General features: G+C 45.5%; 1 protein-coding gene across 1 annotated transcript in view; it reads left to right on the forward strand.

The window, feature by feature from the left end:
* INPP5A (inositol polyphosphate-5-phosphatase A) overlaps positions 1 to 25,859 on the forward strand; it is a 193,125-nt gene that overhangs the window by 115,295 nt on the left and 51,971 nt on the right. Inside the window, exons 8-9 of the mRNA XM_084264317.1 lie at positions 2,280 to 2,399; positions 16,618 to 16,702. Coding sequence (XP_084120443.1) covers positions 2,280 to 2,399; positions 16,618 to 16,702 — 205 coding nt within the window. The remainder of the gene's footprint in view (positions 1 to 2,279; positions 2,400 to 16,617; positions 16,703 to 25,859) is intronic.

Genomic DNA, 25,859 nt, shown 5'->3' on the forward strand with positions numbered 1-25,859 from the left:
GAGAATTCAAAACTGCGAGTACAATGCTGGGAGTAATTTATTGTAGAAAAGGCTGGAGGGAGGAGAAGTCTAAGGTGGTTCATTATTCTCTTACTGAGAGGTGTTAACAGCTGCACCCTGTGAAGGGCAGGAGGGTGGGGAAGCATGGTAATTCTGTAATTGGGTGCTGCCCAAGCCTTTGATAGAATACTGCACCGTGCTGGGAGTGCTGTGCGTGGGGCGGGCTGGAAAAGGAGCAGGAGAGTCGAGGGCGGTCGAGTGGGAGTTAAAATCTGGCTTGCCAGATGTGGGAGTCTGGCTGCTGCCTGGGGAGGGGGCAGAGGCAAGTCCCTGCGTACAGGAGGAGGGTTTCCCTTAAGGACAGGGAAGGTGTAAACTTGCCCTTTATTAGCAAGTTTAAGGACAAGCAGCTTTGAGGCAGATGGGGCTGAATAATGGATACCTTCACACGGGAGGTGAGCTCATGGTGTGGGGTCTCTCCTGGTCCTACAAGGATTCTTTACGTTCATGCATCACACACACAGGAACAGACATCTTAAGCCTTCACCTCCAGATTAGGTTTTGTAGCCATGTGCTAATTGCATATCTTAATATGAAGGTTGGTAGGACTACTTTGTCATCACAGTGAGGTGGTTCAGAAAGAGACACTCTGCCCTGTAGCCAAAACCAACCCTTCAGTGTCTCTGGAAGAGGCCTTCGTGCCGGATGCTCAGCGAGCTGTGGGTCTGTGTTGTGTGTTGGCTCTTTGGCTGCTGTGACCCGCTGTGCCCTGACCTGTCCCCTTCCTCTGTCTCGGCCTGAGCATCTCCCTGCACACAGCTCAGGGGTTCACTAGATTCCTCTCTCTGCCAAAGTCTGTGCCCATTCTATCGCTGGCAGGCTGCAGACTCCTTTTTGAGCATGAGGTACGTTTGCCTTCTCTGTACCTCCAGGCTGAACTCCCTCACAGGAGATGTTTCTGCACAGGGCTGTTTGTTATCTGTAGATTTTCCATAGAAATCACCTGGTACTTTTCAGAAATCTCTTCTCTCAGACTTTGGCCAGCCCATGAGACAGACCCTGGGCAGTCCTTGACCCAGCGTGTCCCTCCAGGAGGACAGAGCTCCCAAAGCCCTGGCAGCGCTTCCCCCATGGGGTTATTCCGCCCAGAGGCGCTGGCTGCAGGGGTGCTGGGGTAACGGGCTTTGGCTGAGCCAGCCTGCAGCCTGGTGAAAGGATCGCTGCCTGTCTGATGGCTGCCTCACCCTGAAGGAGTAAAGGATGAGTTAATACTCCTGCCGGTCACGTCAGGAGACAAAGATGGGGAGTTGTACTGATTTTCAGTAATTCATCACCCAGGTGCTGTGAGGAACAGCTGAGGGACCTGGGGTGGTTGGTGTGGGAAGAGGGGGCTGAGGGGAGACCTGCTTGCTCTCTGCAGCTCCCTGGAAGGAGGGAGCAGCCAGGGGGTCGGTCTCGTCTCCTGAGGAACAAGCAATGGGACCAGAGGAACCGGCCTCAGGTTGTGCTGGGGAGGTTTGGGTGGGAGGTGAGGGAAATGCCTTCCCCCCCAGGGCTGTGGGGTGCTGTACCAGGCTGCCCAGGGCAGGGGCGTCACCATCTCCAGGGGCAGTTAAAAGCCAGGAGATGTGGTGCTCAGGGACATGGGCAAGGGGTGGGCTGGGCAGTGCTGGGTCAGCGCTTGGGCTGGGCCCTGTAAAGGGCTTTGCCAACCCAAGGGCTCTGTGATCCTGAGGCAAAGTCCGAGTTAAACAGCCTGTGTCCTCCTCCCGACTGGAAGCAGAGCACTGATTGACAGCTGTCATCCTGGCATTCCCCAGATAGGGACAGATTAGTTGCAGTGGTATGGTTTACCCTTTCATGCCAGTAGAATTCTCCTGTCAGGAGCTTTTCATTTTGTTTGTTGCAAAGCCACAGTTCTACCAAGTATTTGGCCACAGCTTTATAAGCTTGAAGTTGTTTGTTTACACATTTTGTTTCAAACCTGTTTCAGTGGGAGGGTGCTGCTTGATTTCTGTGACTGGAACTGACAGAGAGCTTCATGTTTGCATGTTATGTGTATTTTAAGCAAAAGCCTAGATGCAGTCTTACCTGTGGATGAATTGTTGAAAGTCTGTTCATAGCCTTTGACAATTTTCTGATGATGATAACTTAATTTGCAGTCTGTGTGAGTAAATATTAAGGTAACATAAGAGAGAACTCTGTGTTACTGTGCTGATGCAACAAATGTTTTTTTCTTTTATCCTGAATCTTTTTTTTTTTTTCCTTTCTTGTCATAGTGCCTTTGACTTGGTAAACATTCATCTTTTCCATGATGCTTCCAATTTAATTGCTTGGGAAACAAGCCCTTCGGTTTACTCAGGAATACGGCATAAGGCTCTTGGCTATGTGCTTGATAGGTACGTATTGGCCTTTACTAGCCTCTCTCCTCTTCTGTGTTCACAAGCAGTGCATAAGAGATGTTTCAAAAGCCACACTCAAAAATGCAGGTTTTTGTTCTGCAAACTGAAAATGGTCTCTTCGTACTGGAGTTCTCCAGATGGTGCCGATTACAGCTTAGTGTGTGACACTTGTTAAAGCTAAAGTACTGAGGTTGGAGAATTGCTCTGAAGTCGCCAGAGCTCCCAGAGCAGAAAGCAGGTTTATTGTTCAAACGTCTTAGTGACATGAGCACCTTTCCAGTCTGCACAGAGCTTCCTCAAGCTGCTGTTGAGGTATGTTTGCAGCTGCAGGCTGAGTGCTGCGGTTGGAGGGGTCTCCTGTTCATCCTGCTCACAGCAGGGCTGCCTCAGCACCAGAGCAGGCTGCTGGAGGCTCATTCCCCAGAGATGCTCCACAGGTCGTGATCTGCGGCTGTGCTGGGCCTCCCGTGACTGCTGCAGCAGCGTGGAACCTCTTCTCCCTGACACCCAGCCGGTTCCCCTTGGGGCAGGCAGCCCATCGCCCTCGCTGCTCAGTGTGCAGTGCTGAGAGCAACCTGGTGCTGTCCTTCCCGTAACTCCTGTATGGATGAACCTGGCAGCAAATTGCTTCCATAGCCACCTTCTCTGCAACCTGACCAGCCCTGGCTCCTTCTCTCCCCCTAAGCCATGAACTCCGCCAGCACTAAACCCCGTTTTAGTCTCAGTCCTAGACCAGTGCAGTAGGCAGACTGTTTTCAAGCACTAATACAGCATTTGTGCACGGTCATCACTGTCGCTCGTAGCATCAAGGTGTATCATGCTGTTACAGAGCTGATTATGTGAGGGGTGCTACAATACAGAGTCCCAAAAAATCCCCCCATTTACAGCTGCCCTAATTAGCTGTTACAAAGTCAGAAGAAAAGACAAGTGTTTCTGGAATAAGGAAAAATTATTTCTACATGGGCATGTGTGTACGGGCACAGGAACTGGGTGTTTCTCGTAGGAGACACTGCTTGGCTGCATGCTTGCCTGAGAAATGGAGCTTTAGAGCCGTGGCACACACTGCATCCTGCAGCAGGAGATGGTGCTGAAAACAAACTGCTGAGGCTGGAGGAAATAAAAGCCGAGCTGAGGGGAACAGAGAAGGGCCTGGGAGTCGTGGGAGTCACTGCACAACACAGCTTAGCCCGTGGCCGGGGGGCTGAGGGCAAGGACAGGTTGGATGTGCCTCTTCCTTCTGGCAGTTGCTTGCTGCCTTCCCTGTGTGTGGCAGAGGCGAGTTAAACCACAGTCTTGACCCAGACTGAGTTGTGCACTGAAAAGCATCCTTGCTTGTGCAGGGTGGTCATTTTCCCTGTGTAGGTGTTCCCTGGGATGGAGTATAAATGCCTTTTAATCACATTCTGCCCAAATCTTACGCTTTAGCCAGAGACTGCTTTTCCCTCCCGTACGGAGGAGTGCTCTTCCCATGCACCCCAGCAGAGGGCTGAGGAGGAATTTCTCCAAAATAGGCTTTTATTTACACTTCTGGGGGTGATGCAGGGATGAGGAGAAGAAATCCAGTGTGTCTTCAGTCGCATCACTTCCAAAACCTGTTAAATCCTTAGAAGACACTGGGGCCCTTGGAAGGTTTGCAGATAAGGCAGCGCTCAGTCGTTTTAAATGAGATCCCTTATTCAGGGGACGGAGGTGCAGTAAGGCCGGGCTCTACCCTCAGAGCAGCAGAGGCCTCTGTTACCCAGAGCAGTGTGGGAAAGGCCTGTTTTTATTTCATTTTTCCTTGGCTTTGCTCGAGGCAAGCCCAGCAAACCTATATAAGCCTTTTGCATTATTTATTGCAGGCTTGTTTACAGCATGCAGTGTGCTTCATTAGCTAATTTTGGCTTTGGACCTCCCACGATGCCCTGGCAAGGGTAGGGCAGTAAGACTGTAGTGTTATGTCAGCCGTGGGTCAGAGATGTCACGACGGTATATCATTAAACGGTGACACTGCCAAAACCTGCCCCAGCTCCCCTGTCCTTGGAAAAGAAACGCTGCGATTTCGGGCTGCACACCACCGCCGTGAGCCCGCATTCAGATGAATTGTTCATTTTGAGAGCGCAGCCAGCCGCAGATCCGGACCTCCACAGTGAAATGATGGGCTGCCTGGCACAAAGGGGGAGTTCTGTAGGAGCAGTGAATAATGGGAAACCCCTTTCATCGGCATTGCTAACCTTTTGGCAGCCACCAGCACACTCTATTCTGATCTGCTGATTGGGGAGGACAATACACTGAAGCTCACTCTGAATGAATGCTACCACCAACAGTGTCCCCATTCAGAGGGTTTTGGGAACCATCTTGGACCATTGTCTGCCATCCCTCCTTCAGACAGTAGGAAAAGGGAAAGTGAGAGCGGCTATAGGGGGAAAAGTACTTCTTTTCTGGGCTTTAATCTCTCTTTAAAGCTTCATAGATCTACATTTCCAGCTGAGCTACTGGAACTATGCAGTGTCAGATAAATACAGAAGAGAGAGGTTTCAAGCTGAGCTTTTAAATCCCCTTATCTGCATGAACTAATAATGCAGATTTAGTGCTGTTAAAAACAGAGACTGATAAGTCTTTGCCTTTAAAGCCTTTAAACTGCTAAAGAGCATTTAACAGCAATGCAGTTCAAACCCGGGGAACAATGCTGAGAAGGAAAACAGTTTAATGAGCTAAAGCCTCAGTGAATGAAACAGAAACACCTTCTCACAGTTGATTTAGGTCGCTGTGGGAGTAAGTGAAAGCGCGGTGCTGCTCAGCCTGCATCTTCATAACCGCAGTGAAGGACAGCCTTTCATGTGGGGAAAAGCTATCGGAGGGCTTGGAAATACAAAGGAGCAAAGCATTTGCAAATAAAGTTCAAATGCATCGGTTTCACTGTTAAAATCCTCGGGGAAGCCGGTTTCCCCAAAATTCCCTTAACTGCAAGGTTTTCACACGCAGCATCTCTGGGGCTGGAGACTGGAGGGGAAAACAAAGGAGAAAGTGCCGAGGATGGTTTGAAGTAGTGCGAAAAGTTTTGTCCTGAGGGAACCTGTTAATAATCACGGCAGCATGCTCGGGAGTAGACAGGTTTAATTGCACCGTGGTGTTCTGAGGTGAGTTGGCTGTAATGGTGTTAGAAATTCCTCCATAGCAGGAGGAATGCAGCTGGGTGTGCTGTCAGGCCTGGGGTGAGCCTTTGTCGTTCAGCAAATGTGAAGAAAATGTGGTGTTTGACTCTCTGAGTTGGAGTGATGCTCTTGTTAGGCAAGTATTTCCTTGTACACTTACAAATACGTGTACATATGTATATGGAGATAATTGAGGGTGTGATGAGTCTTTGTCAACGCCAGTGTGCACCAGACTAAATGCTCAGAAGTTGGTTACGTTCATCCAGCCACACACAGACACAGTCAGACCTGAGTTTGCTTTCCAGCTGAGAATAAGAACACCTGCTTGATATTTTGTGGCCCATTTTGGAGAGTTACCACAAGCAATTAGCCCTGTTTGTGTGGTACTTGCATTTCAGATTCTCTGAATTTGGGAGTTTAAGCTACACATGAGAGTAAGAAAGGAAATGCCATTTACATATTAGTTCAGCCTTTCATAGATCTGCTGTAATTAATGTTTGTGTATATGTCATATTAATGGATCCTACTGCCAGATCAGTCATGTCCTCTAGAGACTTTCAGGGTAAAGGTGTCCATGAGATTCACTGTCCAGGCAGGGGCTGCAGGATGAGGCCCTTTAGAAGTGTCAGAAGAGAGTCTGCGAGGGATAGGGACGTGAGATGTGAGCCTGATACTGTGGTTCTTGGTGTGCCAGCCTTTTAAACTTCCTGAAATTATCTAGAGCATTCAGATCCATAAAATGAATGTGTTTTTTTTTAAGAGAGTGACAGTGCTCTTCTGTTTCCCCATTGAAACGTTCCCTGGCCTAGTTCAACAGAAACATTTTTACATTACAACTGTGAAATCTTGGCATAAAGCTCCCCTTTGTGCCCTTCATTATTTTCTCACAAATATAGTCCATTGTCACATAGCTGAAGTTAATTTGATCAACATTGGGACATTTAACTTTTATGTCCGGTCAAAGGAGCTGTTTCATGCTCATTTTGGGTATTCAAAAGAAATGATTGCCAGAAAAATAATGTTACTATTAACAATTCAGAGCAATTAGTTTCCCAGGGAGAGGCGATGTGATGCACCGGCTCCACACAACTATTCTTTGTCATTTTATGGATGCTCATCAGTCAACTGTCACATCTTCTCAAAGACCCCTCCAATCTAAATGTTTCTCTTTGGGCTTTTCCCAGAACTAGCAGCTGAATGAGCAAAAGAAAAGCCACTTAGTTTCTAGGCAAAGGAGAACTTCACTCTAAGGATCTGGGTCATTTGGGAAGATCGAGGAGTAGCTGACTTGGGGGGGGGGATTTTTTTATTCTTAATTTATTTATTTGCAACAGTGATTTTAACACCAAGTGAAAACTGTAATCGTGTGCCTTCAAACGCTGAGAGGAATTTCTGTGTGTTCAGATAGAAAGCGCTCCCAGGGCAAATAAACCTTCCACCCAAATGTCTGCTAACAAAGGTTTAAACCCTGGATCACATTCAGAAAGACAGCTTTTCATTAACCGCCCTGCGGCTCGTCTCATTAATATTCAGTTATCCCCCCTTTAAACTAAGGTTAAGTGCTCTCAAAATTAGCATGTTTGTATAATATGCTCTTTAAAGAGTAAATCCAGCAAAATTGTCTTGTTACTTTCGACCTGTCAGATACAAAGAGGCGTTTTCCTGGCTCTGCTCTGCTGGCTCAGCCTTGCCAGGCTGGAGCAGTGTCAGGAATTTAACTCTTGCATCCTTCCTCTTTACACAAACAGTTATTTTAAATTTTTTAATTAAGATTATATTGTTAGCAGGAAATTAATGTTGTGCTGGTATGCCTTGTAATGGGAAATACAGCCCTTACAGGGGATCATCCCTGTAGGGCAGAATAACTGCATTTCTCCTATATTCACATCATAAACTAAAGGTCTGAAGAGAAACCTGTGTCCACAGTGGCAGGTTTGGGGAAGGATGTGCCATGACAGGTTGGGGGGAGGATGTCCCGTGGCAGGTTTGGGGAAGCATGTGCTTGGAGCATCAGCAGTGCAGAGCCCAGAACTCGCCGGTGTGACACAGGGGGTCTCCCTTAAAGAGCAGCGTGTAAGCGTGAAGTCACCCTCCACGTGTCCACCTGACAGAGAGGAGCTGCGGCTCTGGAAGGAGAAAATGCTGAAGTAAAAGCTCCCAGGTCTCTTGGGGGGCTCCCAGGGTTCTTCTCCCAGAATCAGGCTGCCTGTCCTGTGTGCGATCTCAGCCGGGGAGTGCGGGTCTGCTTGTGGGCTGGGGGCCGCCCGGGCCCCCGCCGCCCCTCTCAGGGGCTGCCCCCTGGGCTCCTCTTTGCCCGCCCCGGAGCTGCCTCAGCTGCTGCCGTGCTCTGTGCTGGAGTGTAACCGATGTAACCCCGGGCAAGATTGGATGTGTCGTAAAGTAATGCTGCTCCCCGGAGGGGCTGTGTAATTAGACACAGGCAATTGGAGAAAAGAGAGAATGCCTCTTAAAAAAGAAATAGCTGCAGATAACTTGTTGCCTGCTTGATTTTGCGCTGAAATGGCTTTATATGAGAATGTGCAGAGTGCTTCACGTTCTCATTGAGTTATATTTCTCTTTTTACTGTAATTTGTTCCTTAGAGAGTCTGAAGCTAGATAAAGAGCAGTCATTAGTGTCTAGCTAAAGGTGACACTCACATCAGCATTCATTGCGGTTTGTGTCTTTTGAAATGTTCTATCATATAGCCATATAATCTTCCAGGATAGCTGTGATTCAATTAGGAAGAATCTATATGGGCTGTTGATCCAATTTTTATTCATTTGCCAAGAAATGGAAATAAATTGCTGCTGTGATTTTATTTACAATGCTCACTGTAAGATGATGCTCTGAGTTGATAGTTATAAAACAGAGGAATGGCAGAGAAAGCTCCACTCTGCTTCCCTACCAACCTGTGGGCAGTCGGTGATAACCACCCTAGAGCAGACCTCCTCCCCTGGGAGGGTGGGAGCACAGTGGGAAGGGGGCTTGGGCTCTTGTTCTGTCCTGGGGACACAGATTCTCCCTGATGGGGGATAACCAGGAGTGAGCCACAGCATCTTGAGCCACCATACAAGTAGTTGCAGACAGGCTTGGCAGACGTTCCTCCTGGGCTGGCAGGTAAATGGCTGTAACTGCCTCACCTTTTGTGAAGCTCCTGTATCTTCTGTCAGTGTGTGGTTTGTGAGCTTGCTGCTAAGATGATCCGTGTCTCACTCCAAACAAGGAAGTTATCAGATACGTCCACTACCTCTGTGTCCACTGGAATTCCTTTTGTTTGAACCTGATGTTGACAGCCCTGATACTTGTAATCACTGTGCTCCTGTGAGAGGGGCTTTCCCTTCCCTGTAGCCCTTCAGGTGCTTCTGTCATGTCACCCCTCCTTGATTTCTGCTCTTGGCTCAGGAGCCCGCTGTAGTGTGTGACCTCCAAAGGCAAACAGCTCCTGTCACCCTCTTGGGCTGTGGCCATGGGTATTTTGGGTTGCAGATCCCCCAGCCCCGCTGTTCCCCAGGCAACTGATGGAGGCTGCAGGTTTCTGTCCCCAGCAGCGTGCTGTAGTGGGACATGGCCAGTGTGTGCCACCTCCTGCCGTGCCTGTGCCCACGCGGCCACAGGCAGAGGGTGGGCTGGGAAGGGCGTTGGGTGCCAGTCTGGGGCGATACCAGCCTGGTGAGATTCCTTACCTCTCCTGCCACCGTTCCACGATGAACTGCTGAGACATGCAGTGCCTCTCCTGAATTTTCCTCCATTTGTCTCGAACAAGCCTTAGAATCAGGAGAGCTTTCACACCGAGGAGAATCACTGAATCCTTAGAGCTGTCTCAGCTGGAGGGATCTTTCAGATCAAATCCAACCATCAACCTGACCTGCCAGAACCACCACTCACCCATGTCCCTACGCACCACAGCTGCCCATCTTTTACATCCCTCCAGGGATGGCTTTTCTCAGCCTTCCTGAGCTCATGGATCAGTATTCCATCACTGCACACCCTGGTTGTTTTCTGGCCTGCTGTTTGCACGTGTAACACTGGGTGAGGGCAGGGTTTTGGCTTTGCACCACCACATCCAGGCACTGCAGAGCAGTAAGCAGGAACTGCCAGGACCCTGTCTGCTGGCAGGTACAGCAGCTGCCCACTGCCTGCTGTGACGGGGCCCTGACAGCACCCAGGAGTGCCAGGAGCTACGTGGGAGGATTTTAATCTTCCACAGTAAAGGAGGATGCAGAAAAGGTGCAGGTTTTCTGGCAGCTTCTTGTTGTTTTCTCTTACATCAGATGAAGACCAAGAAAATGTCTTTGTAGCATAACACCACCGCATTGTATTCTCCTGTAGCAAAATTGACAAGTACTTACATCATTATACATGGCTGCTATTTCATTAGGCGAATGTCAGTGTCAGGTAAGATCATGGTTTTGTCAATATAATGAAAATACCAGTCAAGTGAGGAAAAAGTCACAATTTTCCAGCTCTAAAAATTGATTTTTATTGCTCTTCTTGTAATCCTTTCTTTGGATTAAGTATTTATTATTGATGTGGTCTTTCTTTTAATCTTAATAGCTGCTGACATTGTAATTAATTAAAAAATACAATCTTTTTGCCCAAATGGCACTATATTGAGATTAAAAGTGAACATCACATATTAGTTAAACAGCCCTGGCAAATGTCTTGAGTGCTAAGATGATTGCCTAAGCTTCTTGACAATTCCCTTCATCTCACTGTATGCTGCTTGACCTTTGAGATGTTTTGGTGTTATTAATAGGTTTTAGCTATTCTATCAGAAATAAGAGGGCACAAAAATATGATAAACTTTATCTTTTTAATGACAGTCCTCCAACACTCCAGGCATGTCAATGAATGCACTCACATCACACTGCCTCTTGTGAGGCACATGTAGGCAGTGACCAGGGGACTTCTGCTCAGCATCACTGGAGGGTGTCTAGAATTCACCTCTCAGTGTGTGTTGAAGGAGGCAGTGGTGTGAGCCAGGTGAGGGAGGCGATGCGTGGAAGGGGCGACCAGGTCCTGTCTTTGGAGCTTTCCCAGAACCTCTGCTAGAGGTGCGTCCCCACAGACCAGTCCCTGAGGTGCAGGTGTGCATGCTGATCTCTTCAACTAGAACTTGCAAGAGAAGAAATGAGGGTAGGAGCAGCAGCAGTCTGAAAGGCCACACGGCAGTACCGTGTCTGGTTCTGTATAAGCCCAGAGTAACACTTCCATTCTCTTGAGAGCCTTAACGTGGCTGTGGCAGAAGACAGGTTTCGCTGTCATTGTTCCTTGGCTTTCCACCAGAAGTCATGGCAAGAATTGTTATTACCTCTGGCCTTACAGATGTGTGGAACAGAGAGTGCACAACCCTCTTAAGGAAGGTGACCTGCTGCCTCCCCTTGGCTCTCACCCACCCCATGGCCAAGTCACTTTCTGCCTTCCTGGGTTTATAGGCCCTGTCTAAACATCCCTCTTCAGGGTAGGATCCTCTCCTGGCAAGAGAGTGTTGGTTGAGCGTGCTGTAGGAGGCAGGTGTCGCTGCGGGATGCGTGTGGGGCTGCAGAGCCCCTGTCAGTGCTGCCTGCACACCGGGACCCTCCTGGGGACCCTCCCCGCAGCCCCACGGTGGCTCCTGCCAGGGTCTGCCGGCTGTGGCAGCAGACAGCCAGGATGCTGATGGCCCCACTGAAACAGTATGGAGAGGATTCTCTGCCCCATGCAGAGCCACAGGCCCGTGCCATGGGCAGCAGATTGAGATCAGAGCACAGCCCAGCACTAAGCAAGGTTGGTGGTGGTTCAGCCCGAGGAGCGACTGCTCACCAAGGCTTGAGCCATCTCCCCTCTGCACAGTTAGTAGTGACAGTGCTGCTCCTTGGCTTCGGGAAGGACGCTTTGTCCAGGCAGTCACATCTCCTCTGTAACAGCAGCCCTGGTCCCTTCAGTTCCTCAGTGTGATGTGCACAATTAAAGAGGTTGTGGGAAGGAAATTCCGTACCCCAGAAGTTGTAGGAGAAATGCAGAACCACTCATATTAGCTCATATTGGCCAGTATTTCGCTTAAACACATTCAGTTATTATAAAAATTTGCTTACTGAATAAAATATGGCTTGACCCCTGGATTGTTTCTTCCCAAGCAACGTGACAGTGTCCCTCCTTCTCCCCCATTCAGCTGCTTGGCAGAGCCGCACGGTTTCTGTTTTGTTTTGTTATGTTATTGTTGTGTTTAAAAAAAAATCAACAAAAAACCCCTCAAGCCCCTCCTTTCAGCGGTGTCGAGTTAGGATGAATTGGCCAGGGAGGCATGTTTATAGACTGTGTGAAGAACTTTGTCTTTGTGTGGGAATGCTGGTGACACTGGTATGGCTTGCCTGAATGAACTGCGATGACGCGGCTAATAAGGTGTCCCGCTGAGCGCTGCGGCAGCCTTTCTCAGACCTCCCACTTAATGCCATTCAGCTCCAGCTCAGTGTAGCTAATTTTTCCCATTCCCTCAATTCTTTAGGCCTCCTTACAAACAGAAAAGTCAACTTTCACACCGAGGAGAAGATAAGTGCTTTAGGAAATAATCATGTAAACAGAATGTTACCTTCTGACCTGATGCTGATACCTTGGTCTGGGACAAAACCCAGCTGGCTATTGCATTAGACATGGCTATTAAAGGAATAATGCTGCTGATCCTCCTTACAAAGTGCCCTGAGAAATGGTTTAGCCAAATCACAGTGCCTCTTGTCACACTGAATCATGTTCAGCTGCTCTCTTCCATGACCAAACCGCTGATATTTAGCTGCCGCCTTGTCTTCTTTCTTGCCACAGTATGGGAGGGGGGAAGCAGGAAAGCAAGGGAAAGCCCGTCATGTTTCTGATTGTCCTGTTGTTTCTGGCTGAATCCCAGCGCTTCAGAAATGTGTACAGTACACCATACAGCTTTTATAGAGCGGGTGCATTTCATTTGCCTTTAATTGTAACTACTGTACCTAAATGACAGAATTATGTAAAGGATTCCAGTAACATGGGATAATTCCAAGCAGTTCCTTCTGGTGTTCTGTGTAGGGACTGACATTACTAACTAAGACCCACATTTCCAGTAGTATTGAGAAAAGGAACCTCTGCTTCACAGTCAGTTCAGTCTTGGTGGGAATACGGCCTCGGGATCTCCTAAAAGGCTTTGGCAAAACTTGCCTTTCAGACGCTGCTGTCCAGACTGAGAGGTCTGGCTGCCTCCGAGTAATTTGACATATCTGGGTTCCCAGACCAAACCCTGAGCGTTTGCTTTCCTGTGGCATTTGTTTGACTTCTCGTTAGCTTTGACCATCAGACGGGTCCAGCCGGCCCCTGCTCTGAGCTGGGTACCCCTTTCCACACCAGCAGGACCAGTCCAGAAGGCTTCCAGTGTGGAGCCTTCAGTTTAAAATGTAGATTTAGTTTGACATTGGCAAAATAATTAATGTGTTCCAAATCTGAAGAATCAGATCCTGTTATCAATTAACAGCTCTGTGCAGAGCTAGGATAATGGAAATCATCTAGGGCATTTACAGCCTTTAAAGGCCATCTAGTCCAACCCCTGAAGTTCACAAGGCCATCAGTCAATCCAGGTACCAGTGTGCATTTTTTCCAGTCATCCTGATAAGGTATTTCCTTGTCATGTTCTAAGTGCAATAAGCAATGTCTTCTGGAGCAAGAGCAGAGGATAGAAGAATGAATGTGTTCTGCCAGCATTCCAAAAGGAAGACTTCCTTTTCTGGAAGAGAGGGCTCTAGTCTGTTTAAAGGTTCTTGGTTTGTCTGCATTCAAACCCTGGATGCATCTGATTGTCCATCTTCTCTTGATTGCCCTGCACAGGTCACAACACACGACACAGCCAGTTAGGGCATCGATGACCTTCTGTGTGCTCTCACAAGCAGAGTGGTGGAAGAGAAGTATCTGTAGCTTCTCTGCAGTCATGAGCTTTCTACCTGAGCTGCCTGTTTTGTCACAGGCCATTCAGAAAAGTTGTACAGGGAAGAAGAGAGCCTTAAAGGATGTCGGAGCTCTTCAGGATAATCTGGTCATCCGCAAGTAGGAGTTTAAAGGAATGGCAGTAGGTCCTCCCACTAAAAGCATTCCTTTAATGCTGATGACACAGGTTGGCTGCTTCCTTTTTATGTGATTCGGATTTATCACTCCGTTGACTGATTCATGGCAACGTTTTTCCAAGGCTCAGTTGATTCATGGTTAAAGGAAGGGTATTGTTACAGAAACAAGTAGCAGAGTAGAACCACGCAGATTCTGAAGCCTACCCAGCTGATTTGCAAGCACTCATTCTTGTTAAAAAATAAATAAAACCTTTGAGTTCTCATGTACTTGTACACAAGATGAGCTGTGTGTATTTGGGGCTGGGACGCAGAAACAGGACTCTGCAGCCCTGACACTGTCACTGTGTGTCCTTGGTCCTGGTGAGACTCGGAGTTTGGCAGGACACGGTTTCTACCCAGGTCCCTCAGAGCCAGAGGCTTTTCTTTCCTGTTCCTGGGGGAGGAAACACTGCTGCACTCTATCACCATCTCTGCTGCTGACCTGGAGTCTTGATTTTAAAAGAAGAGTCTTGTGCCACCGATGTGGTGGAATTGTGAGCAATTTCAAGTACTTCAACACAGAGTAAGAGTACCAGGTGCTGAAATAATTGTGAGGTTTGGGGACTCCTGAACTTATAATGAGCTCCAATGGCAAGGACAGCAGGCTACATGTAAATATTGAGTCCTGTAAAGCATGCTTTATTGGTAGGTGTCCTACATCACTTACTAAGTGCATATATGTGTGTATCCCTTGCTGTACTGCTGGTGGTGGGTTTACTGCACGCCTCAGTTTCACCACCTGAAAAGCAGATACAGCAGAAGCCGCTCAGAGCATCGTCCCTGAGAAGTGACGTTTGGGCTGTTTTCCTTCAGTCTGTCATGAGACACTATTCCTAAAAGGTCCCACAGGAGAAACTGCAAGGGGAGCAACTGGTTAAAATGACCAGGTTTGAAGCTCGACATTGATTTATATGTGTGTTTAAATCAGGTAACATGCAAGACTATGAAATGGCTGAATTCTAATGAATTGATCGGAAGCAGACTAATCAGCTGTTTTGTTCTCCAGTTAGGAGACGTTTTCACTGGCTATTTTTGGAGCAGTCTGTTTATTTGGAAAATCTGTCGTTGCATAATGCGATCACGGGCATCATTCTTACAATATCAATTTGTTTTAAGGGGCCTTCTCTAGTCCTTGATGTCATTCCTGCAGTATCTGTCATTTCTTTGTCAGCAGCAAATGGCAGTGAGCAAAGCCAGGACCAAGATATGAATCAGGGAAGTTGGCAGCGAAATCGGGTTTTCTTACCTGTAAGTTGCATATCAGATCTTTCAGTGATGGTGTGAGCAAATCCTGGTAATGTGAATGGTTTAACTTTTAAGTTCTCATTTTCCTTTAACGTGCCATGAGGGCACTAATCAAACTAATGTTACGTTCAGGTCAAGAGTGACAGGTTCTTCTCGGTGCTTGGTGGGATCTGGCAGTAGGCAGTATTTATTAACAGTACCTGGAATAATTTGTCAGCTGAATGGAGGATTTGCAGATTTTCCTACCAGTAGAGGGTAAGTCTTTGCAAGAGGTTCTGCTTCAAATGATCACTACCTTAGGTCCAAGGCACATTAATTGTTCAATAGAATAATATTCTGTACGTAATCGATTACAGCTGACTAAAACTATGAGATGATTATAAGAGGAGCAGCACTGCCTGGCTGTAAATCCAGTGTTGTATCTTTCTCAGTAGCTTTGGAAAGTCCAAGCAGATGGACAGTGTATTAAAGCCTTTAAAGCTGTTTGAAGCAAATGCCCCCTTGCTGGGCAGTGCTGTTCCAGGAATCCTGCTCGCTGTGCATCACTCTGTAATCCTTCAGCCACCTAGACGGGTCTCTGCCTCTGGCTGGTTGGGGTTTCTGTCTCAGTAATACTTACGTACCTACCTATATACTCTCAGAACGCACTCAGCATATTACCTTGCATCTGATCCTTCTTAGATACGGTACCTCCCGTGCATCACTCCTGAGTTTTGTAGTTTCTTTCTGTGTACGTTCTCTGCAGCTGTAGCAACTCACTTCAGGCATTGCATACCTTCCTCAGCTACTGGAGGAAGTTAGTGGTGTTGATTCCTGTTCGGAAATTAAGCATGGATCATTCCCAAATGCCAAGATCCCCAGAAACACATAAAATTGCACATTGTTAGGAGGGACAGATAATTGTTGTTGACAATAGATAAGCTAATAATCTAATAGCGGCTTTCAGTAGTGGACGATTTGAAAGATGAGCAGTAATTCTGTGTTTTCATGTCTAGTCCCGAGCAAAGGCTTGAGAACAAAGGCCAGTCTTCACTCCACATGTGGAAAGATCACCTTTGAGGTGTTAGCTACAACCTCTGTGAAATCTGCTTTAAACAAGAAAGAGAACTGCAGCTGAGGCAGGAAACCCCACATAGATCAATCTCTGTTGGCTGTGATGATTAACATTTAGCCCTATCATGTCACTTCTCATATGGAAACTGTAGAGTACTAACAAACACTGGTGAACATCATGACCACAGTCTTGCAGAGAAGTAAGCTCACTCGGCAAGCTCATTGCTGATGGACAGTTCCCATTCTTAGCTGCCCAGTGCAAAGCCACGCACTCAGGCTTTGCTCTGGCAGGGGGTTGAACTGGATGATCGTTTGAGGTCCCTTCCAGCTCCCAATGCTCTGTGATTCCCTGACTCTGAAAGGAGCAGAATGCCTCCGTGACGCCTGCAGCGTGTCTGTGATGCCCAAATGCTGCTTCCGCATTACGTGTACCTACTGCTGGAAAACTTTGTTTCCTCCAGACTGGGGAAGGAAACACCTCATTTTACCAGGGTCAGAGAGAGAATTGCCTAAGCAACAAACACCAGCCCAAATCCGTGGTTAATACATTGTTTGGTACAAACTGGTGGTGTTGATCGTTCCGATGATTATTTCTAAGATTGTGCTTACAAGCTACATGTATGTATGCATGCTTGCCTGTACGTAACACTGAATGACAGGTTTGTCTTGTTGTTTGGTTTTTTTTCCAGAATTATAGATCAGCGGTTTGAGAAAGTCTCGTATTTTGTCTTTGGAGATTTCAACTTTAGACTGGATGCCAAAGCAGTAGTAGAGGTAGGACTTTTATTTTTCTTCTGTTGTGTACCCTACTAGTTTTTATTTCTCAAATATTTTTTCCTCTGGAGAAGCTGTGACTCAATGAACTCATCTTAATAGTGACACCAGACATGGCTTAGAGCACTTCTAAGGAAATCCGACAGAAAGTAAAAGCCACTGCTGTGAACCTGCTGAAGCAGCTCAGCCCACGGCTGATGGGCTCCGTTCTTTCTCAGTAGCAGCGTGTAAAGCCAGTGCTGGCTGTAGGTGCCAATGGCTGCAGAGGCCGAGGTCCTGCAAGTAGAAAGGAGAAAACGTGGGTACCCTGCGGAGAGGCAAGCTGCAGCCCTCACAGTGCACGGGGAGTCTCTTCCTCTGGCAGGCCTGCAGACTGTTAGAAATCTCTGCGAGCTTCTGTACAGGGCACCATGTTTCTCTTCTATGTTGAGGACTTTTGTCACGTTTCTAGATCAATCTTACAGTTGTTGCCTGCAAGCAGAGCAACTGCTGGTTTGTGTTTCTACTCTGCGGAGGAGAAAGAGAGAAATTTCCGTTGTAGAATTCCACACTTTAAAAACACAAGCAGACATTTGTGCAGACCCTTGTGACAGCAGCATCACAGTGTGGAAGGGTGACTGGAAGATTTGTAGGAAGCCAGAAAGAATGCAGTAAACCTTCTCCATTGAGAGTTCACCAGCTCTGCTGCTGAAGCTCAACTCCAGGTAACACAGGGTCAGAAATAATACCGAGACTGAAAACCAATTTAGTCTCGTGTTTTTTCCACTTCAGTTCTCCGAGATAATTTGGTGTCTTTCTCGTGTCCTTGAGGATAAGCATGTATCTTCTAAACCAGAAGCTTTTATTTTGTAAACCAAGCCACGGCAAATAAGTGGCCTATGTGTCAAAGGCTGGCTACCCTCATAAAGGCGCAGCGCAGTTCTTCCTCATATGATGGTTAGTCCTTCATCTGTTGAAAAACAGAAGTTTGACATGGCAGCACTGCCCATGTACCTGATAACATACTTCTTGGAGTTCATTATACCTTGCAATATGTTAACCAACAAACTTAAAGCATAATTGAAAATAAATTCCAGTCACTGATTTAGAATCTGTGGCTTTGTGCTGCATATGTTAAGGACTAAATCCTGCTCTGCTACACTGTGGTTCCCGTAGTTATCATCAGTGCTTATAGATTACTTGGGTATGAAGAAATATGCTGGGGTTTTTATTCACTGGTGGTGTAGTATTGTTATTGAGCATGCTCCTGTCTGAGAGCACCTCTATCAATCACGCTGCTGCAGAATTACCTCCTGCACCCGGTATTGATGAAGGGCACTATAAGTTTTTCCTAACTTACTAACTGCCTAGCAGTTTGCAGGATTGAAACGGCAGAGAATGCTTGCTTTATTACCAATAGATTGCTTCCTACGTTTATATCTGCGAGTTTCAAAGCAATCCACTTCTAAAAACATAATGTCACTAACCATAGATGATGCATTCTGAGGAAATGTGGGGCAGGTGGCATGAGTGCAGGGGATTCTCAGTCCTGACACAGTACCTGCCTTACAGACGCTTTACCGATGCAAATTCATGTTGTTGCATGTGAGCACACAAGGGGTAATTTGAAAATGACTCAAATTAAGTTGCCTATTCTTCCTAGATAAGGTGTATGCGAGCATGTGTGTAAAATCATTAGAATACTACATAATTTGAGAACAGGCATACCCCATTAACCAGAACTTTGCCCAGCTGCATTGCAACATTAATCAAACATAATTAAAGTTGATTGAGAAACTTCCACTTGTAAATTACACATGTGTGTAAAATCATATTGTTTTGAGGTCTCGTGCATTTGGTGCGGTTTATGAACTGGTATGCCAGAAGATCCAAAGGATTTAAGAAATGGTTGCCTCATGTCGTTTACTGCACAGAAGTGATGGCACAGGCAGTGTGTCTCGGACAGCATCTTAACACCAGGATAGTCATGAATGAATCAGTGGTAGGTGTATAGCACTCTGTTTTGACAATAAAGTTTAGGCTCTTGGGAGACACATCAGTTTCTGAAGTAGGATTCGGAAGGGCAGAATTACAGGCCACCTCTAGCAAGAATTACTCTCAATGGGAGCTAATGGTTTGATTGTATATAAGATATATAAGATCCAATCCCAGATCACTTCACAAACTGGTTCATAAACTGTGTTTCTCAGTGGTTGTGCCATTCTAAAGCTGGCGGAGGGCAGAACGCCATGGCTTAGTAGGGTCAGCCATTCAGGCCTGTGCTTCCATAGGCCCTCGTAGAGCCTGGGCCCGCCTGGCCTGTACAGGCGGCCCATGCAGACAGCTGGTGTCAGCCATTCTTGGTTCAGCAGTGGAGTTAATACCAGGAATTTTAAGCGTTAATCCGTTGACCTGTCATCATCCTATATTTTACTAATTTTATTTCTGCTTTTCTTGTTGACCTTTTGGATTCCCTCTTGAGACAACCGTGTGCTGAAAGCTTGGACACTAAAATGCTACGAGCTTTACATGTGCTATGGAAACGTGGACTTGCTTATACTGAGCACAAGGACTGAAGTGTATTTCTAAAGGATAAGCCACTGAAAGGGAGAATCCAAGAGCTCTTTTACATGTGGAGTCCAGTGTGCTCGATTAGATGCCAAAATGTTGCACTTATTAATTCATAATTAATAGACAATAAATCATTAGTATATAATGTATTAAACATTTTATGGGAGCCTTAATCTAAAGTGATATTGATTTCCTTGCTAGGAAAATCTGCTTTACTGTTGTTAGAGTAATCCGGGGAGGGGATCAATAAAACAGGTAAAGACTTCTGGCAATCCCGAGATCTACGTGTGCATTAACAAGTGGATTGTCCAGAGGGATAAACTGGCAAGAAAGAAATAGAACGTCTGTAGCATAACAAGCGTGGCAAAATAGTTGTTCACAGCAGATTTGAATTATGGTATGAGCATAATATGTAGGCTGGCATGATGATGTTCAAAGAAATACCTGTGGCTTGGCCATTTAAAGCATTTAAAAGCAGTCCCCAGCCTGAAAAGGGCCAGCTTTCTTGGGTCAATGTGTTGTTCAAAACACAGGGGTCATGAGAGGACCTGAAACCACAAGAGAGGTGTTTTCCTTTATTTCAGACATTTATATGGCCCCAGGTATGTGCCTGGCATCAAGGACATGGGGGTCTCTTTTGTTGCCAGATTTTTGCCAATGCTGCCCCACATTGGCTTTGGCTGCGAGATATCCTAAGGTGTGCTTGATGCCTCTGACCCCTTGGGAGAGACTAAAGCCCCCAAGAGCGTTTACCTGAAAAGAAACACATGGAAGTGTATTGCTGTAGTAATAAGCCTCAGAAGTTTGTCTTGTAGCTAAATCCTGTTTGTTTCTGTAGAAGGTGGTGCTGTAATTTTTACAAAAGTTCTGCTCTCCCTGTGTTGTAAAGACAATACAGATAGGTCACTGCATTCATTGTGGTTATTGGAAAAGCACTGCAAGTCTGTAGTAGTGTGTGTGACAAAGGTAGGTTTTCTCTTTCTGGAAAATTATCTTCTGAAATGGAATTGAAAGATTTGATGAGGTGACTTTAAACAAATCAGCAGCAGTGAAGTGTGCTGCGCACTGAAGTTAAATAATATTCCAGAAATGTAAAAATTACTGTGAGTTGGTGTTTTGGTTCGTCAAAACAAGGTAATGGAGTATATGCTGGGAGGCTCTGAAATTAAGCAAGATCAGCCGGCTATCAATTTAATAAAACTAGGGTTCTAAACTCTCTGAAGCACATAAGGGAGCTGAAGTTTGTGGAAGTGTAAATGAGGGGGTTATTGCAAAGAACTCAGGAGGACAGGTTCTTTTTGTGTGATAGGAGAAATAAAGAAGTGAAGTTACTGTGAGTGAACACATGGAAGAAAAAAATTAATCTCTTCTGTCAGTCCCTGAGAGCAAGCAGCTTATCCCCCTGCTGCAGCCCGCACAGGGTTTCACGCTGCCATGGGTCCAAGGCCATTCTGATCCACACTTTTGCCATTTTTTATGGATATATATTTAACTTTTTAAAATTGAAACCATTTATTAGCAGTTGATATTTTCTGTGAATCCTGCAAATGTTTCTAGTCTAAATGTGGAAGCAAAAATCGCTCCCATAAATCTCCCTTTGCCTCCTCATTCATGTGGATCTATGGATGTGCAAGTGGGAGGGTTGTGACCCCTGTCAGTAAATTTGCAGGGCAGCCTGCACACTGGCATCCCCTGTGGGCTGTCATTTTGAGTCCTTATCGTGCAGAGGTGCCCCTTCCCCTTCGTTTGTTGGGGCAGATGTATAAAATAAGAGAATTGCTGTGTTCATTAGCCCTGGCACTGTGCTGGAACTTGGTGGCTGAGTCGATGCATCAGTCTGGAGCTGCCTCCTCCCTCGTTTGCCCACAGCAGCCCAGACCATCACTGTCACACTCTCAACCAGTTGTCCACTGAAATTCTTACCTATAAATCTTCTTAATCTTCTTTGACCACATTAGCAAAGGACGACCAGGCTTATTTTAACTGATCTGGAATAAAAACCTGTTTCTGGCAGAGGCTGCTGATTCAACAGTTCCTTAAGAGTTCCTTGTGCTTCAGAAAAGAAGGAGGATAATTGTGTGCTCACCCATTCCAAGAACTGCACTTCAGGAATGTAAAGTTCGGCATGCAATCTGCAGGTCTTAAAGAGAAGGCGATACTCACCACAAAATCCATTTCCTCAGGGCAGACCATAGCCTTCACTTTTATCCAGAAAAAGCACTTGTTGTTCTTCCCTCAGTAAAGAGCGTTTTGTTGGGGTTGACAGTAACTTGGTGGGCTGGAGAGGGATAACGTGTACCATATATGAACATATAGGTAAAAAACATACCATATAGAGGTGGTGACAGAAATGCTGTTTCTGGATTCCAGTCATTTGGCCTATGAAAAGCTTTGAATCTCTATCTGCAAAGCAAGAAGCAAAGTCCTCATCTTCAGATTAGGGGTTTGTGGGGTGCATACCTACCCTATCTACTTAATGCGTTATGTTCAACCAAGGTATTTCCTTTCCAGACTTCTGCCAAGCAACCATTTGATAAGCCATAACTGGAATTGCTGATTAAATGTTTTTTAACAGGTAATAACTACTTATAAAGTGGCCTGCCCAGCTCCATCATTCACTTGCATTGTGCCTCTCTGCCACCTCTGACCACTTGACTTTATATTATCTAGTAAAATAGGAGCGACTTCATTCTAGCCTGACTTTTCAGCTCCTACCGTATTCCTGATGCTACAGCAAATCACATAACCTCATTTGACCATATGGTCTTGGCACCATACAACACTTTTTCCTTTTGAAAAAGACAGTGGTAGCATCATGTCTTTTAATGGTTTTGCTTGTGCCAGCAGAAGATCCAGGAGCACTCCATTACTGCTGCCATGTGCTGGTCTACAAAACGTGGACCTCATCCCATAAGGCATATCTCCCTCTCTCTTTTGAACAAACATCTTTTGTTCAAAATATAAAAGCTGATGAACAGTTTTTTCTAAGTAACTGGCTGAGATCTTAGATCTGAAGAAATATTTTAAGTTGACCTTGTTTCTCTATGCAGTCCCCTGTTTTGTGCAGTAGCAAGGACTCCAGACAACAAATGACCCATTAGTAATTGTCATCAAAAAGATTAATAGCTAATTAGTCAATTAGCACTGATTTGGAAACCTGATTCCCAGTTAGGCTGTGGAGATGTGATTACCTTCTCATCTTTATAGGTGTGCTTCCCCAGCAACAAATGCTTAGCTGGCAGGATGAGGCTCTTGCTGTCTGCTGCAGTATTGATGTCATCACTGACCATCTGGGCCCCTTCTCAGATGCAAATATATAGGCTGGTTAGGTGTGGGGGTGTGTTCAACACTAATTTCAGGAGAAATTAGTAATGTTAATTGTATTTAAAATGCTGACATTGCATAAAGAAGCAAGTGTATGTGGTCATGGGCACAGACAGTTCTGCCTCCCTATCCAAACCCAAACTAGACAATGTCTTTTCTCGGCAGCGGTGATGTGCAGATGTCTGTAGCTACAGGTACGATCTCAGCTGCATCCATTTAATTCACAGCCAAGTGGTAAACTCTTATGAGTCCTGCTGAATTCCTCAGCACAGGACAAGTGAACCATCTGCTGTAGCAGTAAACAGTGTAACTCGGCATCTGAAGCCTTTTTAAATCCTGTATCTTTGCAATATTGTTCTCTTTAACAGTTTATTTTAAGAGTATTTTCAGAAAACAAACTTCTTATATGACATTTCTTCTAGCTATGTGATGCTTGTCATTTTAAGCATTTTATAATTCCCATAGCTGCAGATTTCATGTTTGTTTCCATATAATCTGCCCCAATGGTTTGAAATAATCTGGCAATTTTGGGTTTTGTAACCACAAATACCATGCCATTTAGTATGGCAGAAAATGTGATTACAGTTGGAAAATTATTAAATTGGAAAATGTTTAAAGTGGAGATTATGCAAATCGTGTTCTTTGAAACCATTTCAGGATAGTAACAGCCTTGCACAGAAACACAGCTAAAGGAAAGTACATTAAAGCTCATCAGAGTTTACACAAGGACTGTGTTGGCCACAGTATTTATGAAATAGTGATGTTTCAAATCTTTACTAGGGGAACTAGAAAAGCAATATGTGTTGGAAGCCTTTTCAAGTTCATGGGTCCTGAGTTACATTGGAAATCCCTAAATTGGTTTTATTCTTCTAACTAGACTGTGAGCCTGTGTGCTAATGTTGGTTCATATCTTACTTCCACCTTCAAACATACTTAACCATAGAATACATGTCATGTAGTTTGGAAGGAGCCTCTTGAGACCTAGTCCCAGCCCTGCTCAAGCAGGGTCATCTCAGTCAGGTTGTTCTGCACCATGGCTGGATGAGTTTTGGAATATCCCTGAGAATGGAGACTCCACAGTTTTTCTGAATTTGAAGGTTGTGAGAAAGGATGTGGACAGGAATCGCTGATGTGAAATTACTAACACCTTGGATTAGGAAGAGTAACAAAGGCTGATGTAATGTGTTAGATTATTTTATTCTCCTTAGAGATGTAAAATCTGTGAGGTGAAGCTGATGTCTTCTAGATAGATTATGGTCTGCTGTGTGATGCCAGAGTAGATGCTGAATATGCACATAGCAATAGATATTTTCAGGTGGTTTGTGCTAGCTTGGAGGCTGATGCAAGGAAAACTTGTCAACAGCTAAGAAGCCCGTTTCTGCCTATTCTGGGCTTCCATCAGTGTTGGTAAGTCTGACCTGTCTTTCCTCTTCTTTGGGGACTGAAGCTGATAAACACATCTTTTCAGTTTCACACACCATGTCTCAGCATCGCAGTTGTGCCCCTAAACTTCTCAGAAACCTCTCAGACGCCCATAAAAGCCCTCTAGATACTTCTGAGAGGAGGTGTGTGTCTTTAGGCCAACTGCTGTGCTGAACAGTTAATTGTGGAAAATGATTAAAGAACAGACCTGTAGCTTTTACAGCAGGGCCAAATGAAGGGGCACAGGTACAGCAGCTGCCCCGGGCAGACCCCTACTTACAGAGGTGGCCCATTAATTCCAGCTTGACTAAAGCTTGACTGAACAGGACTGTCAAACTCAGTATGTCCTGTCGAATCTTTACAGAGTTAGGAAGGAAAGCTGCTGATATAGTGCTGCAAATCATGCAGAAGAGCCCTTTTTTACACATGTGAAAGGGGTTGATCTCTCTCTCTGCTGTTCCTGTTTGCTCCACAGTGGCTGGTGGTTTAAACTGCAGTAGGGTCCCTTCCTCTTTCAGAGAAGTGATATTAAGCCATTCCTATAAGAGAAAAATGACATTGCTTTATTTCTGAGATAAACGTGCATATCATCGTGGAATAAATTATTGTGGATAGCTTACAAGCTTCAGATCTTGTTTTCAGTCTAGTTAGAAATGTACTTGAGATCCTGGATGGGTTCTGTCTTCTCAAATAGCTCATTGCAAATAACTTTGCCACATAAAGATTTAACGTGTCTTTACAAGCGACACTGACTCTAGGAAATTTTGGAAACAAAATCCTATGAAAATGAAAATGTAATAAAGACTTATTAAATTAAAATGCATAAAACTTCAGGTCTAATAAGGACACTTTTATTAATGAATGTAAATTGCAGCAACCCATCTGAGGCACCTGCTAAATGTTCATTATAAATTACTCTCATAGACATTGTGATGAGTTTCATATTGTAGCCAGACTTATAAAAGCATGCAGATTACTTCCCCAAGGGACTGTATATTTACTTAACAGTGTAGTTAATTGCAATTATTTATTTTCCAGTGATCGCAAATGGTTTTTGCATTAAAGATATATGTGGCTATTAGGAATTATTCAATTACCTCTCAGTAGTCTAAGTCAAAACTGAGCTCGGATTCCCAGAGGTGAGTCGGCAGTGTATTAACTCAGGATGTTCCTCAGCTTCCTGCTGGGGCCAAGTCTCTGTCGTCAGGAGTCCTCTCAGCGGAGCTAGCTGGAGAAATACTGATTGCCCATCTCTTTGGCTGATATTCTGACATCTTCCGTTCCATACTGATGCTGCCACGCTTACTGGCAAGATTCATAGGAGGTTAATTAAATCCATCTTCAAAACAACGAGGGGCCAATGAGCCATATCCTCATTGCAATAGTAAATTAAACGATGCAATTGTTCCTGCTTCCATCACGGGGAAGGGGAGATGAGTGAATGAAGGGCTCCCTGGCCACCTCCTCTGGGGCCCTGCGGGGGCTCGTAGCATGTGGTCGGGAACCTGCTTTTAATTTGTGGCTACAGAAGAGACGGCACTATTATCAGCAGGCAGAGGGCCCGCTCAGCAGCGCCATGTGAAAGATGACACTGTTTAAAAACTAAAAGGAACTCTATTCCCAGAAGGGCTTAGTAGCTCCTCCTGTTTCAGATGCAAATTAATACAAACACAGTTACAGAGCAGAACAGAAAAGATGATGCGTTGATCAAATTTGGCACCGCTTGGGTGTAATTAAAACATACACAAATTAAATACAATTATCTTGTGCTTTCTAATAGGGCTGAGCGTCATTAAACTAATTAATAATGCAGTCTGTAAGCCCGGCTCCGCTGCTGTGATTGTTCAGAGTGTATGTTTTA

The sequence above is a fragment of the Gallinula chloropus genome (assembly GCF_964237585.1).
Source record: "Gallinula chloropus genome assembly, chromosome: 5".
Classification (NCBI taxonomy): Eukaryota; Metazoa; Chordata; class Aves; order Gruiformes; family Rallidae; genus Gallinula; species Gallinula chloropus.